We start from the raw sequence: 22,273 nt of genomic DNA, 5'->3' as shown, positions 1-22,273 counted from the left end.
CCAAAACAAACCAAAGCCAAAACCAAACCAAACCAAACCCCCAAAACCAAACAACAATAAAAAACAAACAATTGAGAACCACTGCTTCAGTAGACTATTCTGAATTCAATGAGCATATTCTTCTCGTTTGGGCAAGTGTCTGGGTACCAGTCTGAGAACTCACAATGCCAGGCCCCCAAGCAAAGCTACAAAGTCTAGAAATGGGGTTTCACTTGGGGTTACTCCGGGTCATGGGAATTGCAAAGCAGAAGCAATATGCTTTCTAGGGTGCCTAACTGCTTCTACAGAGAAAATTTAGGCTCAATGGGGAGTGACTAGCGTCTCTTTATCCTTAGAAAGAGGCTGTGTCGTTTCAGTCGAGAATGTCCCCCAAAGGCCTCCTGCACTCACAGGCAGGGCTCTGGGGAGGTGACTGAACCGTGGGGGTGAGAAGCTGACTTGCTGCTGGGGCGTGTGTCTGGCTGGAAGACGCTGGTCATGCAGGCCATGACCTGCAAGGGTTCACCTCCCTTGCTGGTTCCTCCCTTCTTACTCTGCTTCCTGACTGCCAGCAGGTGAGCAGCCTTTCCTCTGCCAGGCCTCCATGCCGCCCCCTTCTACCTTGGAGCCAGCTGACTATGGACTGCGACCATGAGCCGAAAGAAACCTCTTCTGCTTTAAGTATTGTGTCTTTGTAATAAGGAGAGTGACAAAAACACTGGCTGCTCAGCTCCTGTTCCGCAGTAGACTCTACTGCAAAGATAATGAAGTTCAATTTGATAAAAGCCCTGTCTGTACCATGAAGACATAGAAAGACCCCGTGGAATGATGAAAAATAGCTCCCAGGAGCTCAGTCACCAGGGGGCAGGCTGATGGGCACATGTGTGTTGCCTGAGACTTCTTCATGTCATATGGCGAGATCTGGGTCTAGTTGGGGTGATCAACTACCAGTTTTCCCAGGGCTGTCCCAGTCTTAAAACTGCAAGTTTCCAAAAGACCTGCACAACTTGAAACGGCTGCTTACCCAACTGAGAGGAGACAGGAACAATAAGTACTTAAGAAGAGGGATGCGTAAGGGACTACAGGAACGCAGGTGAAAAAATTTAAAATCTGAATAGAAGTCTTTTTGGCTGAAAATCTAGTTGGGTTGTAGTTAAGAAATGAATGAATATCAGGTCATGTGTATTTGGTGAGGGAGGAAAACTTTCTCTTTTTTTTCCCCACTTTTGCTTAGAATCTCAGAAATTAAACTCACGTGTCAGATTAAACCTTGGCTCTTCTTCCCACACCTCACCTCCACCTGGTCTTCAGCCCCTGGGCGGGCATCCACGGGGAGAGAGGACAAGCGTGTGCTGGCACGGGCATCTGGGAGGGGTGAGCCTGGCATGGGGAGGTGGGTCCTCGGTGGGGGATAAGCGGGTGTCTATGCGGGGAACAGCTCGGCTTGAGGGGTCAGAGCCAGGGAGAGGTATTCACTTTGGGGCACAGTCCAGGGAGGACCAGCTGAGGCGGAAGAGAAGGGTATGGCTGCACCACACATGTACTAAGGCCCACCTGGAACGGGACAGTGCCCACCCCGCTGTGCACATGAAGTGATGAGGAGATATCAAAAGGACATGGAAGCCAGCCCGAAGGGCTTCCCAAAGGCCAAATCATGGACAGTTTCGTTGTTTTTTTTTTTTTGGTTTTTCTTCCGGTACCAGGAATCGAACTCACAACCTTGCACTTGCCAGGCAGGTGCTTTTGCCACTGAGCTAAATCCCCAGCCCCATGGACAGTTTCAATATCAAAGTAAATGATAAAGTAAATGGGATGAAACTGGAAACTGAGTCTGTACTGATGTAAGTAGATTTTTTTGTGTGTGTGGTGCTGGATATCAAACCCAGGGCCTTGCACTTGCTGGGCATGTGCTCTATAACTGAGGCGCATCCCTAGTCCTATCTATATTGACAGAAATTAAGGAATACATCAAAAGCTGAAAGAACAGGAAATTTGGATAGTTTTAAAGTGCTTTCGTTACATATATTTATAAGTGGAAAAAGAGTAGCTTTACACGGTGAAGCCTGGCAGACACTCCCTTAATCAAGGGATCAGATGAGTACCACTAGCTCCAATGAGCAGGGCAGCCTCTCTGTGGGACATCCCTATCAAAATGCATAGCCATGTTTAGTCATGAGGAACAGACAAATCCAAACTGAGGGAGTTGTACAAAATAACGGGTATGTAATCCTCCAAGTGTCAAGGTCATGAAAATGAAGAAAAAAAACAGAGGAACTCTTTTGGGCTGAAGCAGATTAAAGAGATCTGACAATGAACTGCAAAGGGTAATTCTGGAATTGCAGCCTTGTGTTATAAAAGATATCACTGGGACCACTTGCATAAACTTGCACAGGGCCTAGAATTAGATGGCTGTAATCTATCAAGGTTAATTTCTTGACCTTGACAGTTACATGATGGTTATGTGAGAGAATATACTCATTTATTTTTAAAAAAAAACACATACTAGTTAGGCGTGGTGGTCTACACCGTAACCTCAGCATTTGGAAGGCTGAGGCAGGAGGACTGCACAAGTTAGAGCTCAGCCTGGACTACACCGTGAGTCCCTGTCTTGTCCTCAAGCCCCCAAACTATACCACCTTAAAGTATTTGTGGTGCAGTAAGGCAATGCTGGTTCTTACTTTACAGAGACTTCACAGGTTCTCGCTATGTAGTTCAGGCTGGCCTTGAACTCACAGCAATCCTCCTGCCTCAGCCACCCGAGTGGTGTGCCACTATGCCCAGCCCCTGGTCCTTACTTTTAAAAGAGGTTTTTAAATTTTGTACTTGAAATGTCTCTGTAAGATTCAGATTATTCAAAAATCACCTCGTAAAATTACTGTTGTGTTCAAATGGTTGTAGAAAAGGCAAGAAAACCACAATCACTGTACAGTTACCTGCTACAAAGGCTGTATGCGTCTCAGAGCTTCCCTGGACTTCAATTTCCTTAACAAAACATGGGCATTGGGTTAAATGACCTCTAACTTTCCTCCTCTTATTAGCATTTTCTTTCAGGGAGGGCAACAAGGTAGAGACTGATTTACAGAAGACTGTCTTCTCCCCTCAACACCTCTATCTGCTTGTCTGAGGATAAACAAAACTTAACTCACTGCATGGACGGATGATGAGAAGCCTATGACAGCACTGTACTCTGTTCTAACCATGCTGTTCAATCTCATTTTCTGCTATTTTCTTAATCTCAAGTTCAGGCAAAGGGTTTATCCAATTCTTTAATCCTTTGAAAATTCTCCTACTGAATTATACTGAATTATCACAGTTCCTAAGATCTAAAGGGTAATTTTAGCCATTCCAAGAACTGTATAGGTTCTCATTTCATTTTTCCAACTACTGAGGACATGGTACTGTCCTCATTTTACAGGTATGGAAATTGCTCCAATGAAACCAAGGGCTTACTTAAGGTTAAGCTATCTCTGATAGGAGCCTAAACCTGAATCTTCTTTTTTTTTGAGACAGGGTCTCGCTATGTAGTGCCTTGGTCTCGAACTCATGGCACTCCTCCTGCCTCAGCCTCCTAAATGCTGGGATTACATGTGTATGTCACCATGCCCAGCTGGATCTTCTGACTCCTAGTTCTGTGTTTTGTTTTCCCACTGCACTTGTGTTACACCAAAATATATCTTTGAGTTTCTGCTCTCATCCAGAAAACCCTCAGATATGGGATTCCCTGAGGTCTAGCACATATCCAACTGCCTTAAGTTCTACCTCCCTCAGTGGGCAGACATCTTATACCCATGATGTCCAAAACAGAACTCCAGACTTTTTTTTAAAAGCCCCAGACTTTATTTGGTTCAAAATTATGTAGATTAACTACTCAGAACAATCAAGTAACAAAATGACTAAGCTGCATTATTGGGTTATGTTTGTAAGCTATACGAGAGGAAAATAATTGAAAAAAAAAGCCAACAGAAACTCAGTCTGACACACAAAAAAATTTCAAACTCTACTTGCATATATGCCCAAGTATAGAAATGTGGCCATTAAATTCTTCATGAGACTCCAGAGCCAGCTCTATATCCATGAAATACATTTTCAGTCACTACCCTGTCCAGGGCCATGCTAATTCAGTACAATATACAACATCATCTATTGTATAATATAATTTTGCTTACCTAACCAATTTTAGAGAAATTATAGATTTTTTTTTGCATTTTGTGAAAGTGCCTCAATCTCTATTCTGTTTTTTTTTTTTTGAGACAGGGTCTCGCTATGCAGTTCAGGCTGGCCTTGAGCTCACTTTGTAGCCCAGGCTGGCCCCGAACTCTCAACGATCCTCCTGCCTCAGCCTCCCAAGTGCTGGGATTACAGGCATGTGCCACACATGGCGGGCTCTGAAATCTCTATCCTGGCTTGTCTCTGCAGACCCCAAATATTGGTGATGGGAAAGGTAGTGGAAGAATCCTTAAAACAGAGGTGTAGGAAACTATTCTGCTAAAAAGTTATTAAGAGCCAGGTGTTGTGGAGCACGCCTGTAATCCCAGCACTAGGGAGGCTGAGGCAGGAGCATCGCTGTGAGTTCGAGACCAGCCTGGGCTACAAAGTGAGGTCAATGCCAGGCTGAACTGCATGGTTAGACCTTGTCTCGAGAGGATGAAAAAAAAAAATAGAAAGCTTAAAAGTTATTATGTTTGAAGGTGGATGGACATGTGGGCAATGGTCATTATACTTCTGAGTAGTTAGAAAATACTTTTCATTTTTATGTTTCAACCTAGCTTGATAGGAAAGACAGTTTATTGATTGATAGTTAATGAATATCCATTGTGGACTGAATCCACTGAGCAGAATGATTAAAATCCTGCTCTCCTCTGTTGGCTCTGAGTCTTTGTTTCACACAACTGGTTTTCCTGAAAGCGAGTCCATTCTTCAGCACTCCAGAGTCTAAACTCCACCCCACTCCTTCCTTAGAGGCCCGTTTCCCGCAATCTGGGCGCCCTTGCCTCCTTCTCCCCCTTCCCATCACGTCCGGCTCCCAGTCTGCAGGGCTGCTCCCCTCCCGCTGCCTCTGCCACCAGCAGCACACTGCTGCCCCGCGTGCGGTCTGCGCTGTGGGCGTCCGCATCTCAGCATCTGGCTGTGGTTGCCTGGCCTCAGGGAGTCTCTGAATATTTGCTGCTGACTTTTCTTTCCTTACCTATGGTTCTCAGCAAAGTCTGTAGACTCTTAAGGAAATGAAAGAATGTTCTTTGCTAGCCTCGTCTGTGGGCAGTTCAGTTGATGGTAGATGAAAAGGCCTCTCAAAACTCCTTGGGAATTACCTGGGTGTGGTGGTACACATCTGTAGTCCCAGCAATCTGGGAGGCTGAGGCAGGAAAATGGCAAGATTGAGCCCAATTTGGGATGCTTAGTGAGACTTTGGCTCAAAAAAAAAAAAAAAAAAAAAAAATCTTTGGAAATCAAAGGACTGATTCTGTAAAAAGCAAATTAAAGACTTAAGAGAAAAACAAAACCCTACAGGAAAAATGCAACCATCGCCACTACCAATAAATGTTATTAAATCAAATTTCTCTTGGCTTAACTGAACTCTTGGGTTTCTCTGATTCTTCTGACTGACTTAAAGTTCTCCTCGGTGGCCGGGGCCCGTGCTAATCAATCAGAGTGTGTCTTCCGCTGGCTGCTTTCAGGGCCAGTCAGTGGCTTCTATGGAGTGGTCTGCTTCCAGACCACAGGCATTTCACTGGGCTGCAGGCAAGGGTTTACACCACAGCTCTGAGCCTGGTGCAGCCACTAACCCCAGACACAGACTGGCAAGAGAAGCAAATCATCCGGGATGCATAGCAGGGGACACGACAGGCTACAAGGTCTCACCAGGTGAAGGATCCTTTTGTAGTGTGTTTTCAGAATGAGAATGAAAAATGGTTTTATCATATGCCAATAGGGTGTTAGGACTACGGTGCAGACTCTGTAAGATAGGAGGCATGGGAAGAGAGGGGGAGGGGAGGAATAGGAAGCATGGGGGAGGAGAGAGAGAGACAGACAGAGACAGAGATAGAGACAGGCCAACCAGAAATCATGCTCAAATTAAACACTAGGAGCTATATGAGAACATATCCACGGTGCATTATTCCCTTCATTATCCTAGGGAATACCGAAGCCCAAATGACCTACTGGACTTTTTTAACTATTTACTATCAAAATGGAACTGATGCCTGATTTTTTTTGGGGGGGGGGTTTTCTGGTACTGGGGATCAAACTTACGACCTTGCGCTTGCCAGGCAGGTGCTGTGTCGCTGAGCTAAATCCCCAGCCCCGGATGTCTGATTTTTGTACTAAAGAGGTAAAGCAGATCATCCTCAAATTACAACTACTTGACTTCAGAGCATATTTTAATACACATACTTACCTTCTAAACAGTGTAAGTTAAATATATGGCTTAAGCTAACATGGAAGTAAATTTGGCATAGATCAGCTAACCCAGAAAATAGACTGGAGGGGGAAATCAGCCTGGAATTAAGAAGTTCTCATCGAGCTAAGCATGGTGGTGCACACCTATAATCCTAGAGCACTGGGAGGCTGAGGCAGGAGGACCACAAGCTCAAGGCCAGCTTTGGCAACTTAGTGGGAGCCCGTCTCAAAAATAAAAAATAACAGAAGAGCTGGAATGTAGCTCAGGGTTAAGGCCTTCGGTTCTCTCCTTAGTAACAACAGCAACAACAACAACACTTCCCATCAAAAGTCCGCTTCTGGGTATACATGATCTTACAGTGCAGGGGAGTGCTTACGTCCCCCCCACTGGGAGAGCTGCTTAAAATGCAGTGGCTGTTACTTAAGGTGAAAGGGGAAGTGATTTGCTAGAGCAGCACAGGAATCAATGTGAGAAACAGAACAGGGGAAAATCCCAAGCAGTCTTTGGCTCAGGCTGCTGAAACTAACCCACTGTCCCTTGCTGCCCATTCTGTCATCATGGCTGGTTTCCTGCCAATAGCTCCTAAATGACGCCTTCAAAGTTCTGCAGAGAAAGGAAACAGCCAAAGGATCACAACAGCAAGCAGAAGCAGCTGGTGCATGGCAGAAGCAGAGGCATTTGTCATCCAATTAAGTACTGCTTTCTTGTCAATTAAACTCCAGGTTTGGGTCCAGAAAAAGATGTCCCATAGGCAAAACATGTCCCCATCGTAACATCAGGAGGCAGCGCTCCATCTTACCAGATTTCCTACAGACAAGACGTGTTCAAATTGCGGCGTCATAGGATGGTGCTCCATTGCCATGAACAGTGTGTTCAGTACAATGCAGATGGTGATGGCCAAGTCCACAAAAGGGTCCATAACAATCAGGTTCACAATCTCTTTCAGTTTTATCCAATAGGGGTGACACTCCCAGATGAGGAAAGTGTTGGCAAATTTATACCAGCACGGCGGGCATTTTCTTTGAGACTCTTCCAGCTCTGGAGAAATAAAGAACCAAGATGGGTCCTGAGTCACCGTGAGAAGGCAAAGGGGGCACACTCTGTCTTCTGGTCAGGTCATAGTCACGGATATCTCCGTAAGGACACAGAGTGCTTGGATGCCTGCACCTCTAAGCGCTTCCCTCCTCTTCCTTCTCAAGGCAGGAGGAGGCAGATCAGTGCTGGCTGCTTCCCTATCCATAACGATCTAGGTAGAAATGAAGCCCAGTCCACCCCCTACAGGATGGGACTGCGGTGCTTAGGAGCTTGCCCTCCAGGGCTTGACTCCCTGACTTAACTACTCCAAAACTCACAAACGTGTGGTCTCAGGCAAGGAAAATGCCTTCTCTGTGCTTCAGACGGCTCAGCTGTAAAGCAGGGCACTGGCTTTATGGGTTCTAGAACTAAGTGAGTCAGGTTTGCTCATTTCATGAAATTATATGAATTTGATTAAGGACTAGAGCAGTGATGGCGAACCTTTCAGAGATGAGTCTCCAAACTGCAACCCAAAGCCCTTATTGATCACCACGTGCCGACACAGCAATTAAGCCTGAACACTGAGGCTTTAGTTTAGAAAAGACAACTCATACATTAACATATTTTCTCTTGAAATAAAAACCAATGACATGTGTGCCATAGGTTCACTGCCACTGGATTATATGAAGTGATGCATTAAAACAATCAGCATCCTGCCTGGCACAAAATTAAATCCTCACTAAGTGGTAGCTAGTCTATCACATATTGTATCACTTTAACTGAGAGGCCACCAGAAGCACAGACTCTAGGGCTGGACACACCCGGGTTCAAATACCGGCTCAGACATTTGCTGTGAGCTCTTCACCAAATAACTGCAATTTTCTGTGAAAAGCAAATGAGCTAAAGTATCTACAAAGTGCTTCAGAATACCCTGGGATACAGTAAGTGCTCCTGAAGGATCTGTTGTTATTATTATCATCACCAGCATAAGCAGGGTCTTTAGCCAGCCACCGTTGGGATGTATCTGTCACACTCTCAAAGAAGGACAAGCCCGTCCCCACCGTCAGTGAGTTTGCATTTCACAGTTGAGTTAGGGAGAGAAGTTATAATTCTTTTCTTTTTTTTCCTTTTTTTCCAGTACCGGGAATTGAACTCACGACGCTGTGCTTGCCAGGCAGGCGCTGTGCCGCTGAGCTAAATCCCCAGCCCCAGTTATATTTCTTTTCCCCTTTCACTCTTCCTTTCTCCTTCTGTCTTGCCCTTTCCTATTTGCATCTTTTCCTTCCCTCTCCCTCTAGAGCTTCTTCCATTTTCCTTTTATCTTTCTCTGTCTCTGTCTCAAAAGCAGAACCTGTTTTGTTCAGACACGATCTCACATGACCACAACACATTAAACAGATACTCTAGGAACTGCACTGGTTGAAGAAGCAATAGGAGCTTGGACCCCAACCCAACGGACTTCTTCCTTGCCCAAGGCTGTCACTCAGAATCCTAGGACTTTCGTCATGCAGACTGAAGGTCACTGGACTAGATGGTCTCTAAGGGCATTTACAAGGCAAAGATGAAAAAGAATGATTAGACAGCAGAGGCAGCTGCTTGGCGGACATGAGGCCCTGGGTGAGTAACAAAGCTCTTCTCAAAGCATGTATGAAATGTTAATAGTGGGGGTTAAAATATCCAAGGACCCTGAGATAAAGGGATGCTCATAAGAGGTGTAACTTTTAAAAACCTATCAGAATAAACCTTTTAAGTGAGGTAGTGTTTCTACAGGATCAGCTGTAACAGGTTCCCTTTCCCTACCCAATTCCGCTGACAAAATCATAACCACTTAGAGAATTAAAAAAGTTTCCCAACATTGCCCCCAAAATAAGATGGCTGCTGTAAATCATTTCTCCTCTCCCTTCCTCCAACCAGCTGGTTGGTGCCCATGGTGATGGCTGCATTTCAGACGGGGTGGTTTCGGTTGGGTATCTGATTGGCTCCCTGGTTGCTAAGAAGATGGTTGCCTTGGTGTTTCAGATTTCAGGGCCATAGTAAGCGCCATGTGGGAGTGTGCGTGGGGAAGGAGGTCTGTGAAGAAAATTCGCTTCGGTTTCTTCCTTACAAGAACTCCCTCCCTTCTCAAGGTAAATTTAGTTTTCTTCCTCAAAAAAGAAAATGAAAAGGTTCTCTTATTTCCATAAATTCTTATAGTACATATTTGGAAATTTGGTTCCGCTCCTTTTTTTATCTCCCTTCTCCAAATGTCTGCAGCTTGCTGGCACGTGGAGGTTGAAGCCCTGACTGTTCACATTTCTGATAGATGACACAACTGTTTTACAATGCACTAGCCTCCAAGTCTTGCCAGATGGGGTAGGGTTTTCCAACTCTATGGGGCACGGCAAGGATCCCCACGGGGTATCTCTTACCCACAGTTACTGAGAAGGGGAGATCCCTTCTGTCCCACAGCAAATAAAACAATGTGGAACTGAAGAGCTAGGAAAGATTACTAGGTAGGAAGAGGGGTGCATAATGTAATTTATGACTTTGCAAATTGTTGCCACCCTACAGGCCTGGACGGTGAAGTATCTGGTGTGGGACGATGGGTTAGGACACGGAAGTGAGGCGTCCAAAGGTTCGTGAGGTTCCCCTATCTACTTCTGGGCATCCTCAGATGGGTTGTTCCAAGTTTCAGCCTCAAGCATACTGGGAGTTGTTTCCAGAGGGACCACATAAATCCACCAAGATGGTGGCTTTGGCAGGCCGAGAGGTTTCCAAAGGCATCAGTTTCTCTCAACTCAATAACTGTTAAATACCTGCAGTATGCTATACACTAGGGACAAGCCATAAAGCGTCCCCAACCTCACCGAGCTTACAGCTGTGCAGGCAAGGCAGACACCACACAGGTAGTTGTATAGAGACCCTTGATCCTCATCAGCTGAATAAAGCAATGAATGAATAGTGGTAGCAACAGCTATGCCCAGTGACCTCTAGGGAGTGTCTCACACTGTTTGACCCAAGAATCAGCAGTGCCAATACCACCACCAGTTCCTCCTCCTCACGTCCCCAACTGTTTGTCTTCTCTTGCGGTTTTACTGCTTTGAGAAAGGAGCCCATACTACTGTTTGCCTGCACTCTCCCCCAGCCTCCTGATATGTTCCTGCAGCGTACGGTTCTGCCGTGGAGACTGCGGATTCAACGGGTCCTGGAGAGCACATCTGCTCCCAGATGGAGTGGGGCGGAGCAGGCAGGGCTCTCTCACTAACTCCAGGGCTCTGAAACTCTCCACGTGGTTCCTAGAGCTTTGGGTAGCCTACAGAGGCACCTGCCGCATTCGTTTTAAGAAAACAATTATTTTAATCTTTGGATTAAAGTAACATTAGGGTTTCCTAATGGCAAGTCTGGGAAGCTGGAATAATTATTCATTCAATGCTAGCTTTTAATGTAGCAAGCAATAAATACAGAGGGACCAGACAGCAATAAATACAACGGTTAAATAAGAATGGGTCTTTCTTAATGTTCTCCAGTTCTCTCTCATATTCACGTCATTCAGGTCCACTCATTCTTGGCTCTTTGCTTTCAACAGTCTCATCCCATCAGCTCTATCCGAAGGGTCCTATACAGAGTGAGGGGATAGGAGGATGTCTGACGGGAGGAGCGGCGCAGGTACGGATACGTGAAGAGGAGGCTCAGGAGAAGGAAAAGGAACTAGCGCGTCTCGCTCTCTCTGTCCCAAGCGACTCTTCCGTCATTCATGCTTGCTTGCCTGCTCACTTTCCTTCTCTCTCTCTTTTTCCCTCCTTCCTTCTTGCCTTCCTCCCTCCCTTCCTCCCTCCCTTCTACCTATCTACCTACCCACCTACCTAGCTTTTTGAGACAGGCTCACTATGTAGTTTAGGCTGGCCTTGAACTCACAGTGATCCTCCTGCCTCAGCCTCCCAAGTGCTGGGATAACAGGTGCGTACATTTATTTATTTTGTAATGTGTGTGCTGGTAGGTAGAGGATAGAGAACAAGTATAGCACAACAGAAAGAAGAAAAAGAAAAGACCTCCCCCTAATGATCTGTATCCAACTCAGTGAAGAGAAGGAAGCTCTAAGGTTTCCAAAGTAATGTTATACCACCGACACTCCCCACCATTCTAAGCAAGCAAGTCAGTTTGACGGATGTGTTTGAGGGTCTACTTTTGCCAGGCCCAGTGGCAGGCCACTATAATAATAAATAATTGCTGAAGTGCATTATAGTTCTCCTGATCTGATGTCTCTGTCAATAATAAATCACTGGAGGTTGTTATTTTTTCTTTCTCAACTGCCATAGATACTTGGAGAGTTCCTATCATGGTCTCCAATGAATAACAAAATTGGACAAAGTTCTTATGTTAGTGTCTCATAGTCTGGAGTTCTTATGACCTGCACTCAATTTTCTTATGATTTCAAAGTATAAACTACAAAGTTTAAAGACATTCTAACCCTATATTTCCATTGAGACAATGACCTCAGGGTAATATGGAAAACAGGAATGAACAGAGCTTGTTCAAGCAGGAAAGTAGTTGGTCCAATATTCTTTTTCCTTGATATGTTTTCAAGATTAGTATAATTATAGTAGGAGGCTGGATGTGGTGGTTCACCCCTCTAATCTCACCACTCAGGAGGCTGAGGCAGGAGGATCACTGACAGTTTGAGGCCAGCCTGGCTACAAAGTGAATTTAAGGCCAGCCTGAACTCAGTGAAACCCTGTCTCAAGAAGACAAAAAAAATTATAGTAGGGTCTGATTCCTTACATATATGTGAGGAGATAAACACCATAGGTTCTCTCTCTACTGCAGATCTCCCACAACGTGCACACACACATACAAAGTTTGGGACTTAAATGACTTGGAAACTAACTTGTCCCATGGATAGCAAGATAATATTAAATGTTGTGACCCCAGGTCTCTAGTTATTGCTGGGTTAGTGGGGTGGCCTGGCTGTCTGAACTCTGAGAACAGCAACCTGAGGCCTCGAGAACAGTGTGGATAACAAGAAGACAACTCAGCTACATCAAAATGAATCAAATGAAGAAGATACGTGCAGAATCAACTGGGATCTTGTGAGAAAAAATCTCCTACTGACTTTTCCTCCAGAAGGAGCCTGAGATGTGCGCCAGTGCTGGAGAGAGGGCTGCTGTCAGCAAACTGCGGTCTACAGGAAACCCCTCAGCAGGTCAGGCTGCATCATGCAGAAAGCACCTTGCACAGAGAATCCGGCACTGAGCGCAGTATTACTGCAGCTGCTACGATTCTCTCCCTCAGCACAGAGTGCCTGAAGCAAGGGGCTGGCTTACCTCCTCACACATCAACTGTATTTACGAATGTGTGGGTGTCTGGAGAAATGCAGAATTAGGTGCAATCAAAATGCACAGTACATTCTTCCTTCAGCAAAAAGCGAAAGGGCTGCAAGTAGTTAGAAAGGAAAGAGGAAGGTCTATTGTGGGCTGGAGGTCATGAAGGGGATTCCACCACTGCGTATATTCACAGAGCCTCACCCACATTCCCTGATGTCTCACAGCACCCCAACAGCTCTTATCACGGTGATTACTGAGACTTATTGAGATCTTCCAGCTCATTCTGTCACTCCTTTATCCTTATCTATCTGCGTATGATGCTGGCAGCAAATCTTTGATTCTCTGTACATAGCTCTAGGAAGAAAATTTGTGATCCAGTAAGATCTATTTCTAAAGCTCAGTGACAGACAGTGTTTACAAAACTAAGATCAAGGGGCAGGGATTACGTTCACCATGCACACCACATATTTACATCTCAGTAGCTTGCACTAGCGTCACAGGGCACATACCTTCTACTAGTGTATTTGTAACACTCATTATACTGTTAATTCTGTCTTTTCGTCCATAGGAAGCCAGTTGATCCATAGACACTAAAAGAGATCCAGGGCCTTTCTTCTTAATTTCCACCTCAGTTGTTGCCTAAAAAAAAAAAGCAAGTAAGGTGAGTAAAGTCTGATAAATGTAAGACTGGGCCTTACCGATAAGACAGTCCACAGTGTGAGAGGTTTGACTGTCAGTACAGTTTTGTTTTACTTTTTTCCCTTCTTTTAAATTTGCTATACTATCCTGGTCACTTTAAGAAGCAGAATGAAAAGAGTTGGCCATGGGTGATCCTTAGTTCTATAGATAAATCATTCAGGTTTATGCAAATGAACTACAATGAACCCAAGAATCTGGCTGGGATCTAAAAACATCATTTGTTTAGTTCTGAGCACAGAGCAGACAGACCAGACCTCTTAGGGTACTGCCACCAGAAGGAGGCCTTGAGTTTTCCTGTCCTAGTCTCATACGAATTGGCTCATATGGTAAGATAAATCAAATTCACCTGTACTTGAAATTTTATTAATGCTAATTCCCGATCAGAGTGAGCATCGAAGATGCTGTTTTTCCCCTGGACAGATGCTCTGCCGCTCTAGCTAACTGCCCCTTCCAAATATCCAACCCGCACCAACTAAACACTGGCAACCTGAAGTTCTACTCCAAATCCCGTCCACAGTACTGTAAGAAAGTAGGGTAAGACATAGTATCTTAATTAAATACATTGCACTGTATGTATTTATCTTGCCATTTTACAATATTACTTTATGAGTTAACCTGTAAGGTTCAAATTCCCAACCAAAGAAAACTGGCAGGAAACATGACCAGACTGTCATAAAAAACATGCTTTGCTGTGGGCAACATGGTATGGCGCACTATAGCTAAGGGTTTCTTATTCTCCCTCGCTCATTCTCTTTGTGACTGTTCTGTATCAGATTAGGCTTAATGGGATGGCTTAAAACCCATCTCTCTAGTAACTAGGCTGTCTACTGTACCATGGCACCAAGTGAAACTGGCTGCTCCTTCCATGGTAAAGGTAAGAGGAAAGAGAGTCACTGTCCCTCAGAGGACAGGGAAGAGATATTCGCGTAAGGTTAGAGAAGTATACCTCTGATCAGTACCAGAATGAACTTGCTCTTCCCCACCCACCCCATCTCGTACTGGGGATTGAACCTATAGCCCTCACACTGAACTACATTCCCAGCCCTCTTTTACTTTGAGATACGGTCTTGCTAAGTTGATAAGGTGCCCAGCCTAGCCTCAAACCTGCAATCCTTCTGCCTCAACCTCCCAGAAAAACAATATTTAACAAAATTCAACAGCCATGTGCCACCATGCCTGGTTGAATCTGGTTGTTTTGCAAATAAAATACTTTTGGAGAACTACCTCAAAAAATCCTTGTGTCCTTAAACATGTTTAGATACTAAGGGCTGCAGAGAAGAAAGTCCTGGCAGACAAAAGATTTATCTGATCAAAAATGTTTCATCAGACTGCTTTACTGATCCAGACATTTGGTTCACCCTAGGGTCTTGTTTGTTTAGTTAGTTTGGTTGGCAGTGCCAGAGCAGAAATAGAAAGGAAAAATAAATGATTTCCTTGGGAACTCCTGTCTGCTTTACTATATGAACATCTTGTTTATACTAGTATGGCTTGTTAACCATTGTCTCAGATCATAAGATACACTTCTTTCATAACCCACCTTTTGCCACAATTCTCAGCCTGATATTCACGACACCGGATAAGCTAAACTACTACATTTTAAAAATGACAATTATCTAAAAGGGAACAAAGAACGGTTTCATACAATAGACTCTTGTTTCTGGTTCTGTATTGATCCTGCATTTTTACTGAGTTGCCCTTCTCTAAACCTATAGTTCAGAGTAGATAATTTTCTTAATGATGACTTTAAAGGAGTAAGGTCTTCTAAGTGCTGTATGGTCAGATGGGCCAGCTGGCTCATTAAGAAATACAAAATTGCATATAATATGGTTTTGGTACTAAGCGTATCTCACTGTTTTCTAGGCTTGCTTGATATAACAAGATATAATTTTTTCAGACTGTATTAACATCAACCTTAACAGAACTAATGAAAATAGAGTCTGAAAGACTTAGTCAAATCATTAGAGTAGCATTCAATGATCCCTGTTGGAAAGCTAAATTAGCTTGAGGTATTTTTGGGGGGTTGTTATTGGTTTTTTTGATGGGGGGACCCCATGGCCTTGCATATGCTAGGAAAATGCTCTACTACTGAGCTACAGCTCCACCTTCTAGCTTGGGGGTTAAAAAAATGCCACATAAATCAATTCATCCTCAAACTTAATATTAAAGTAATACAACTTTTTTTTATGTTTCTATACTAAGTGAATATAATCCAGAGCAGAGATATGTGGAAAAAACTATTAGAATTTGTCTTGTAACTCCATTATTATTGAACACACCTTTCTTTATGTTTATTTATTTACTTATTTATTTAATTTTTTGGTTTTTCTCTGGTACCGGGAACCGAACTCACGACCTTGCGCTTGCCTGGCAGGCGCTTTGCCGCTGAGCTAAATCCCCAGCCCCCTTTCTTTAGGTTTAAAAGGGAGAAACACAAGACACTAAGAAACAAAAATTTCAAAGCCCATAGTTAGGCTACTTTAGAAGATGAAAAACGAAATTCATTATGTTATCTCTCTCTTTTTACACAGACAAGAACATGTGGAATAGATCCACATAATCGGTTCCACTGAAAAGTCTTGTGGTGAAAATATGGTACTCGGAAAATTCCCCACCTATTTGTAAACTAAACAAGAGTTCTAAAAATTCATGTTTCAAAGATGAAATTAAGAGGAAAATTATAAAATATTTTAACGGAATGTTAAAGAAAACAATGCATCAAAATTTATGTGCTGAAATAGAGGAAATTTTATAGTTTTAAATCCTTAAAGAAAAATCAATGCCCTAAAGAAGCCAATAAAAGATCAAATTAAACCCTGGGTAAACAGATGAAAGGAAGTCATAAAAATAGACTGGAAACTAATAGAACAGTATGTGAACAAACTAAATAGGGATAATCACAAAAGTTAAATGTTGGTTCTTTAAAAAGATTAATGAAATGATAATTCCTCCAATAAGACTGGTTAATAAAAAGAGAAAATACAAACTACCATTTTCAGGAATGAAAAGGGACATCATTACAAATCCTACAGACATTTTTAGAATAATAAAGATGTACTGTGAAGAATCAAAATACTAATCAAATTACAACTCAAAGGAAACAGAAGAAATTAAAAAACCCCAATAGCCCATATTAAAAACCGCAATCTAAACACCTTACTCTACAGAAAACTCTAAATTTAGAGAGTTCCACAGTGAATTCTATGAAATATTAAGAAATACTGTGCGTAAACAAATTTCTTCAGAACACAGAGGATAAGGGTATACTTTTTAACATACTCTGATGTCAATCCTGACAAAAACAGTCTAAGACAGGAAAATTAGCAACCAAAATCCATCATAAATAGAACTGCAAAATCCTTAACAAAAGATAGGCAAACAGAATCTAGCAATATATACAAAGGATTAAAATACATCATGACCAACCACAGTTTAACCGAGGAAAGCAAGGTTAGTTTAACACTAGGAAAAAAGTCAACGTCATTCAATCAAGAATGAGCAAATAAAGAAGAAGCAAATGATAATCTCACAGATGCAGAAAACCAGTACTTAACAAAATTCAACACCTTGACATAATAACATTTCTTAGCAAACTATGAATAGAATGTAGCAATTTAAATCTGATAAAACACATTTATAAAAACCTGTAGCTAACATTGTCCTTCCAGGTGAAACTTTAAATCCTTTCACCTTAGTACTGGAAATAATGAAAGATGTCTGCTTTCATCACTTCTATTTAGTTTAACATCTGAAGTCCTGGTTGGTGTAATAAAGCTAAATAAATAAATAAAGATGGCAGCTGGTATTCACAGAAAATATTATTGCATTCATAGAAAACTCTGGAATTTTCTTGAAAACCTCCATACCTAATAGAACCAACATATTACAATTTATCAAGGTTACATATTATGAGGTCAGTATACAAAAATCAACTATTTTATAGTCTGGAAATAAATACTTGAAAAATAAAGTTTTATAAATTATACCTGTGAAAGTGTTAAAGGTATCAATACCAATACCAAGGAATAAAGCTGAAGAAAGATGTGCAAGGTGTTTCTAGAAGCTATCCAACTCTGCTGAAACTTAAGGCCTAAATAAGTGAAGAAATAAACCACACTGTAGATTCTGAGATATTAGAATTAAGATACTCTCCTGAAATTGATCTATTGATTCAGGAAAATAATATTTTAAAGACTAGCAAAATAATCCCTCAAGGGCCGGGGATATAGCTCAGTGGCATAAGCGCCTGCCTGGCAAGTGCAAGGTCCCAAGTTTGATTCCCCGTACCAAAAAAAAAAAAAAAAAAAAAAAAAAAGATTGGTATCTATTAACTATCCTTAAAAATACTTTTTCGTTTGGTGGGCTTATGCTATCTCACTTCAAGACTTATTACAAGGTTATAATAGTTAAGATAAACATGTATTGTCATAAGCACAAACAAAAAGATCAAGTGAATAGAAGAGATTCCTCAAATAGACATAAATATTTATAATTAATTAATTAATTTTCCAGTTTTTTTGAGACAAGGTCACACTATATATTCCAGGCTGGTCTTGAACTCACTATGTAGCCCAGGATGGCCTCCAATTTGCAGTGATCCTCCTGCCTCAGCCTCCTGGATGCTGGGATTACAGGCATGTGCCACTATACCTGGCATATTAATATGGATACCTGACCAAGGCACCAATTCAATGGGGGAAAGGAAGGCCTTTTCAACAAAGGGTGCTGAAAGATTAGATATCATCCAGGTTTACCCCATCTCGTTTCACACACAAAAATTAATTTGAGATAAATCAGAGACCTAAATGTAAAACCCAGAACCATTAACAGTTATAAAAACAGCCGGGCATGGTGGCGCACACCTGTAATCCCAGCACTCGGGAGGCTGAGGCAGGAGGATCGTTGCGAGTTCAAGACCAGCCTGGGCTACAAAGTGAGCTCAAGGCCAGCCTGAACTACATGGTTAGACCCTGTCTCAAAAAGACCAAAAAAAACCAAAATAAAACAAAAAAAACAGTTATAAAAACAAAATATCTTCATGAACTTAAGGGTAGGTAGGGAAACAGTTCTTGAACAGGATAGAAAAAGTAATATCGTAAAAGAAAAAACTGATACACAGGACTTCATAAAAACAAAAAAACTCTAATGAAGGACTTTTATCTAGAAAATATATAAAAACTAATTAATAATGAGACAAACCAGTCAATAGGCAGAAGGTTTGAATAAACAATTCATTGAAGAAGACATGAAAAGCCAATAAGCACATGAAAAGATGCTCAGCATCATTAGCCATCAGGCAAATGCAAACTGAAGATAATACTTCATGCCCATTAAAATCGTTAAAATCACCCAAGTGTGGACGCACACTCTTGTAACCTCTGAACACTGAAAAGTTGAGGCAGGAGGGTCACAAATTTATACTCAGGCCAGACAATTTAAGGACCTAGCAAAACCATCTAAAGATAAAAAAATAAAAAGTAAAAGGTTAGGGAAGTAGCTAGTGCAAAGGCCTTGAGTTCAATTCCCAGTAACAGGGAAAAATAAAAAAAGTGCTAAAATTAGGGGCCACAGGTGTAGCTCCATGGTAAAGCACATGCATAGCACATATGAGGCCCAGGGTTCAATCCTTATCATGACCAAACAAACAAGTAAAAGACCAACATCATCTGTAATATACAGAGGATGGGTTTAAAAATGATGCAACTATTTTGGAGAACTACTTGGCAATTTTTCATAAAGTTAAACATACATTTACCATACGACCCAGGAATTTCACTCTGAGGTATTAAACCAACAGAAATGAAAACATTTGTTTATACAAAATAGTAGTAAAAGAATGCTCAGAGAAAGCCTATACTAAATACAAATTGGGAAAAGCCTAAATGTCCATTAACAGGAAAATGGACAAACTGGGGTAGATTTACACAAAGGAACACCTTCACCAGTAGAAGGAATGAGCTACTGAAACAATAAGAATATGTCTCCAAAAAATCTTGCTGAATGAAAGAAGTCAAACAGAAAATACATACCGTACAAGTCTACACATACGAGAGAAAACAAATCTACGGTGACACAAGTCGGAGGTGGTGGCCTGCAGTAGCGGCTCTGACTAGAACGGGGCATGGACACAGGAGAAGACAGCAGAGGCTCCTCACGAGCGGTTTAGCTGACAACCCTGAACGGGCCAGACAGCCCCTTCTCCACCTCCTTACTCACAACTTCGGCAGCTCTTGGGTGAGAGCTGCCCGCTGTTAAGGCAATTTCATCATGCAGTAGCATGCTTTTGACATGGAGTATGGATGCAGAGTGTTCAAATGTGTGTAAAGCATTATCTGTATTGTGGAAATATACAAAGATCAGCCAAATCAGAAAACCAAAGACTATATGTTCAGAGCTTGCTATACTGAGGAAGTCAGTCACGCACGGTTTTGGCAACATCATCTGCACTTCTGCAGACTCAGAGGAAGGCAGGAAGTGAAAGCTTCATGGGGAAAAGGGAAGGCTTCATTCAAGCCTTGGTTCAAGGCTGGGGCCATTGCCATGGGGAACTGTAGGTGAACGAGCTAAAAGCAGGACGTGCTCTCTGACTGATTACGAGTGCACAGCTGGCTTCCTCCGACCCACCTGGATCTAAGTTGCAAATGAGGACAAAAATGAGTAGAGTCAGAAAACATTAATCAGTCCACTTTGGGCCATTGCTGGAGCAGTTTGCTGTTTACCTTTCTGAACAGTAACAAGAGACAGTAATCTGGTTTCCAGGGAGGCTGACTTACAACAGGCTAGTTTCCTGGGAATTAGTGTAGATTAGTTTCTTGGTCAGGTCAGGGGCCTAGTTCTATTTTCATATGTGTCTGCTCACGGTTATCGTATAGATGGGGTTGTCTAATACTCATTAAATTAGACTATTAATGGAGAGATAGAAAGCAATTACCTAAGTGTGGAGAAGTACATTCTTTAGTTATCTTTCAATGTATTACCTATGTGGGACTTCAGGCCTGACCACGCCATATAATTGTCTGATTCTGGGGGAAGTCTAGCAAAAGCATTAGTGTAAAAGGAAATGACAGCAGGACCTGTGCCCCTGTGGAAAGCCCTGGGACAGCACTAGATGCCTTGCTGAGATATGCCCGGATGAATGACAACATGATGGCTAAGTCAAGTCTCATTCCTGTGATAATTAAGTTGTATTGTCCTTGCTGAACCTGTTAATTATTCCTCCCATTTGCCCTGTTGCTGCTTTTTGTTTGTATCCCAGTAAAAGGCTGAAGAAAACTGTAATCGAGGCGAGGCTGAAGCTCTTTGTTTTGGCTCTCTTCCTTTTCTTTACATCTTTGGGCACCTCGTTCTCGGGATCTGTCACCCCAGACAGAAACGAACTATACACAGACACCTAAGATCACGTACACTGAAACTGCCTAGGAAGGACATCACTTAAAAGTGCTAAGAGAGTGGAGGAGAAAAAGGCACCTATGTTACCAGGAAATCGTAATTCACTGAAATCAAGGTGCACAGAATACCAGTATGCGTGAGCCATCCCTGAAGTTCCACCCTCCCTAGCTGGTTTTGAAAGCTGGGGTTGAAAGACCCCAGTTCTTCATGTTTTTTTCCTTGCTTCTTTTTTTCTCAACAAAAACATAGTACCTGTTACACCTCTCCTTCCCCTCTCCACTTTGATCCTCAAAACTAATAATCGGATTTGTCTCTATGGATCTGCCTCATTTAGGTGTTTCATATAAACAAAATCACATAAAATATGGCCTTTTGTGACTGGCTGTTTCACTTAACATGAGGGTTTTAAAGTTCATCCAAGATATAAAAGCACTCATTCCTTTTTATGGCCAAATAATATTCCATTGTAGGGATATAACACATTTCATTCAATACATTTATCAGTTAACAGGTACTTTGGTTGTTTCTATTTTTTGGCTAATGAATAGTAATTTTATGAGTATTCATGTATTAACATAAAATTTTCTGAATGTTAACATATGTTTTCAATTCTCTTGGGTGTACACCTTGGAATAGAATTACTGGGTCACATGTTAAATCTGTGTTTAAATTTTTGAGGAACTGGTACACTAATTTGCAAAGTGGCTGTACTGTTTTACATTCTTGCCAGCATTGCTAGCTGTTATTTCTCCTGCCAGACCACGGCCAATGGTAGCAAAGAGCAGCTGGAGTAGACTCTCTCCTAACCAGAGCAGCTTTCTAGTCAACCTCACAAGAGGTCTGCTCAGGGTTCTGTGAGGTGTACCTCCACTACAGGTGCAGCTGCCCAGGTCTCACCACCTAGGACAGTGATGGCGGACCTTTTAGAGCTTTCAGTGATACAAACAGACCGCTGTGGGATGCATGCCAGAGGTTCGCCACCACTGACCTAGAAGCAAGAGTGGGTTGCTGGGGAGGGGGCAGAACTAACAATTTTTTTTTATTTTTTTGAGACGGGGTTTCACTATGCAGTTCAGGCTGGCTTCAAACTCACTTTTTAGCCCAGGCTGCCCTCCAGTCTGCAATGATCCTCCTCCCTTACACTCCAGAGTGCTGGGATTATAGGCGTGTACCACCACGCCTGCCTGGTGAACTAACAACCTTTTAAATCAGGAACCTTTGTCTGTTTTGAATTCAGCCTGTAAGGAGCCTTGGAACAAAACTGTCATTAATTGAGGAAGCAACTGAGAAACTTAGCCAAGCTCTTTAAAAGTGAAACCCCCTACAAGTTAGTTCCCTTTCTCTTAATCCAAATGGAAAATTTATTAGGGCATTTGGCTACTGGTTTCCACCCTCCTAAATTACAGCAGTCCTCCTTATAGTTACTACAGCGTCTGCAGATGGCAGATCCTGCCCACGATGTATCTGCCAAGAAAACTCAACTTCTGATTGTAAATTC

General features: G+C 42.5%; 1 protein-coding gene across 8 annotated transcripts in view; it reads right to left on the bottom strand.

Moving 5' to 3' along the window:
* Positions 1-22,273, bottom strand: part of Scn8a (sodium channel, voltage gated, type VIII alpha subunit) — a 115,086-nt gene that overhangs the window by 39,899 nt on the left and 52,914 nt on the right. For all 8 annotated transcript variants that reach the window (XR_001232232.1, XR_001232233.1, XM_013508490.1 and 5 more), the window contains 2 exons: positions 13,200-13,329; positions 7,176-7,414 (listed from right to left, as the gene is read on the bottom strand). Coding sequence is in view for 6 of the 8 variants with exons in the window: in XM_013508490.1 (XP_013363944.1) it covers positions 7,176-7,414; positions 13,200-13,329 (369 nt within the window). In the remaining 2 variants the exon portion in view is untranslated. The remainder of the gene's footprint in view (positions 1-7,175; positions 7,415-13,199; positions 13,330-22,273) is intronic.

Source organism: Chinchilla lanigera, unplaced genomic scaffold (genome assembly GCF_000276665.1).
Source record: "Chinchilla lanigera isolate Chin_1 unplaced genomic scaffold, ChiLan1.0 scaffold00146, whole genome shotgun sequence".
In the NCBI taxonomy this organism is placed as follows: domain Eukaryota; kingdom Metazoa; phylum Chordata; class Mammalia; order Rodentia; family Chinchillidae; genus Chinchilla; species Chinchilla lanigera.
This window is presented reverse-complemented; position numbering and strand designations above follow the sequence as displayed.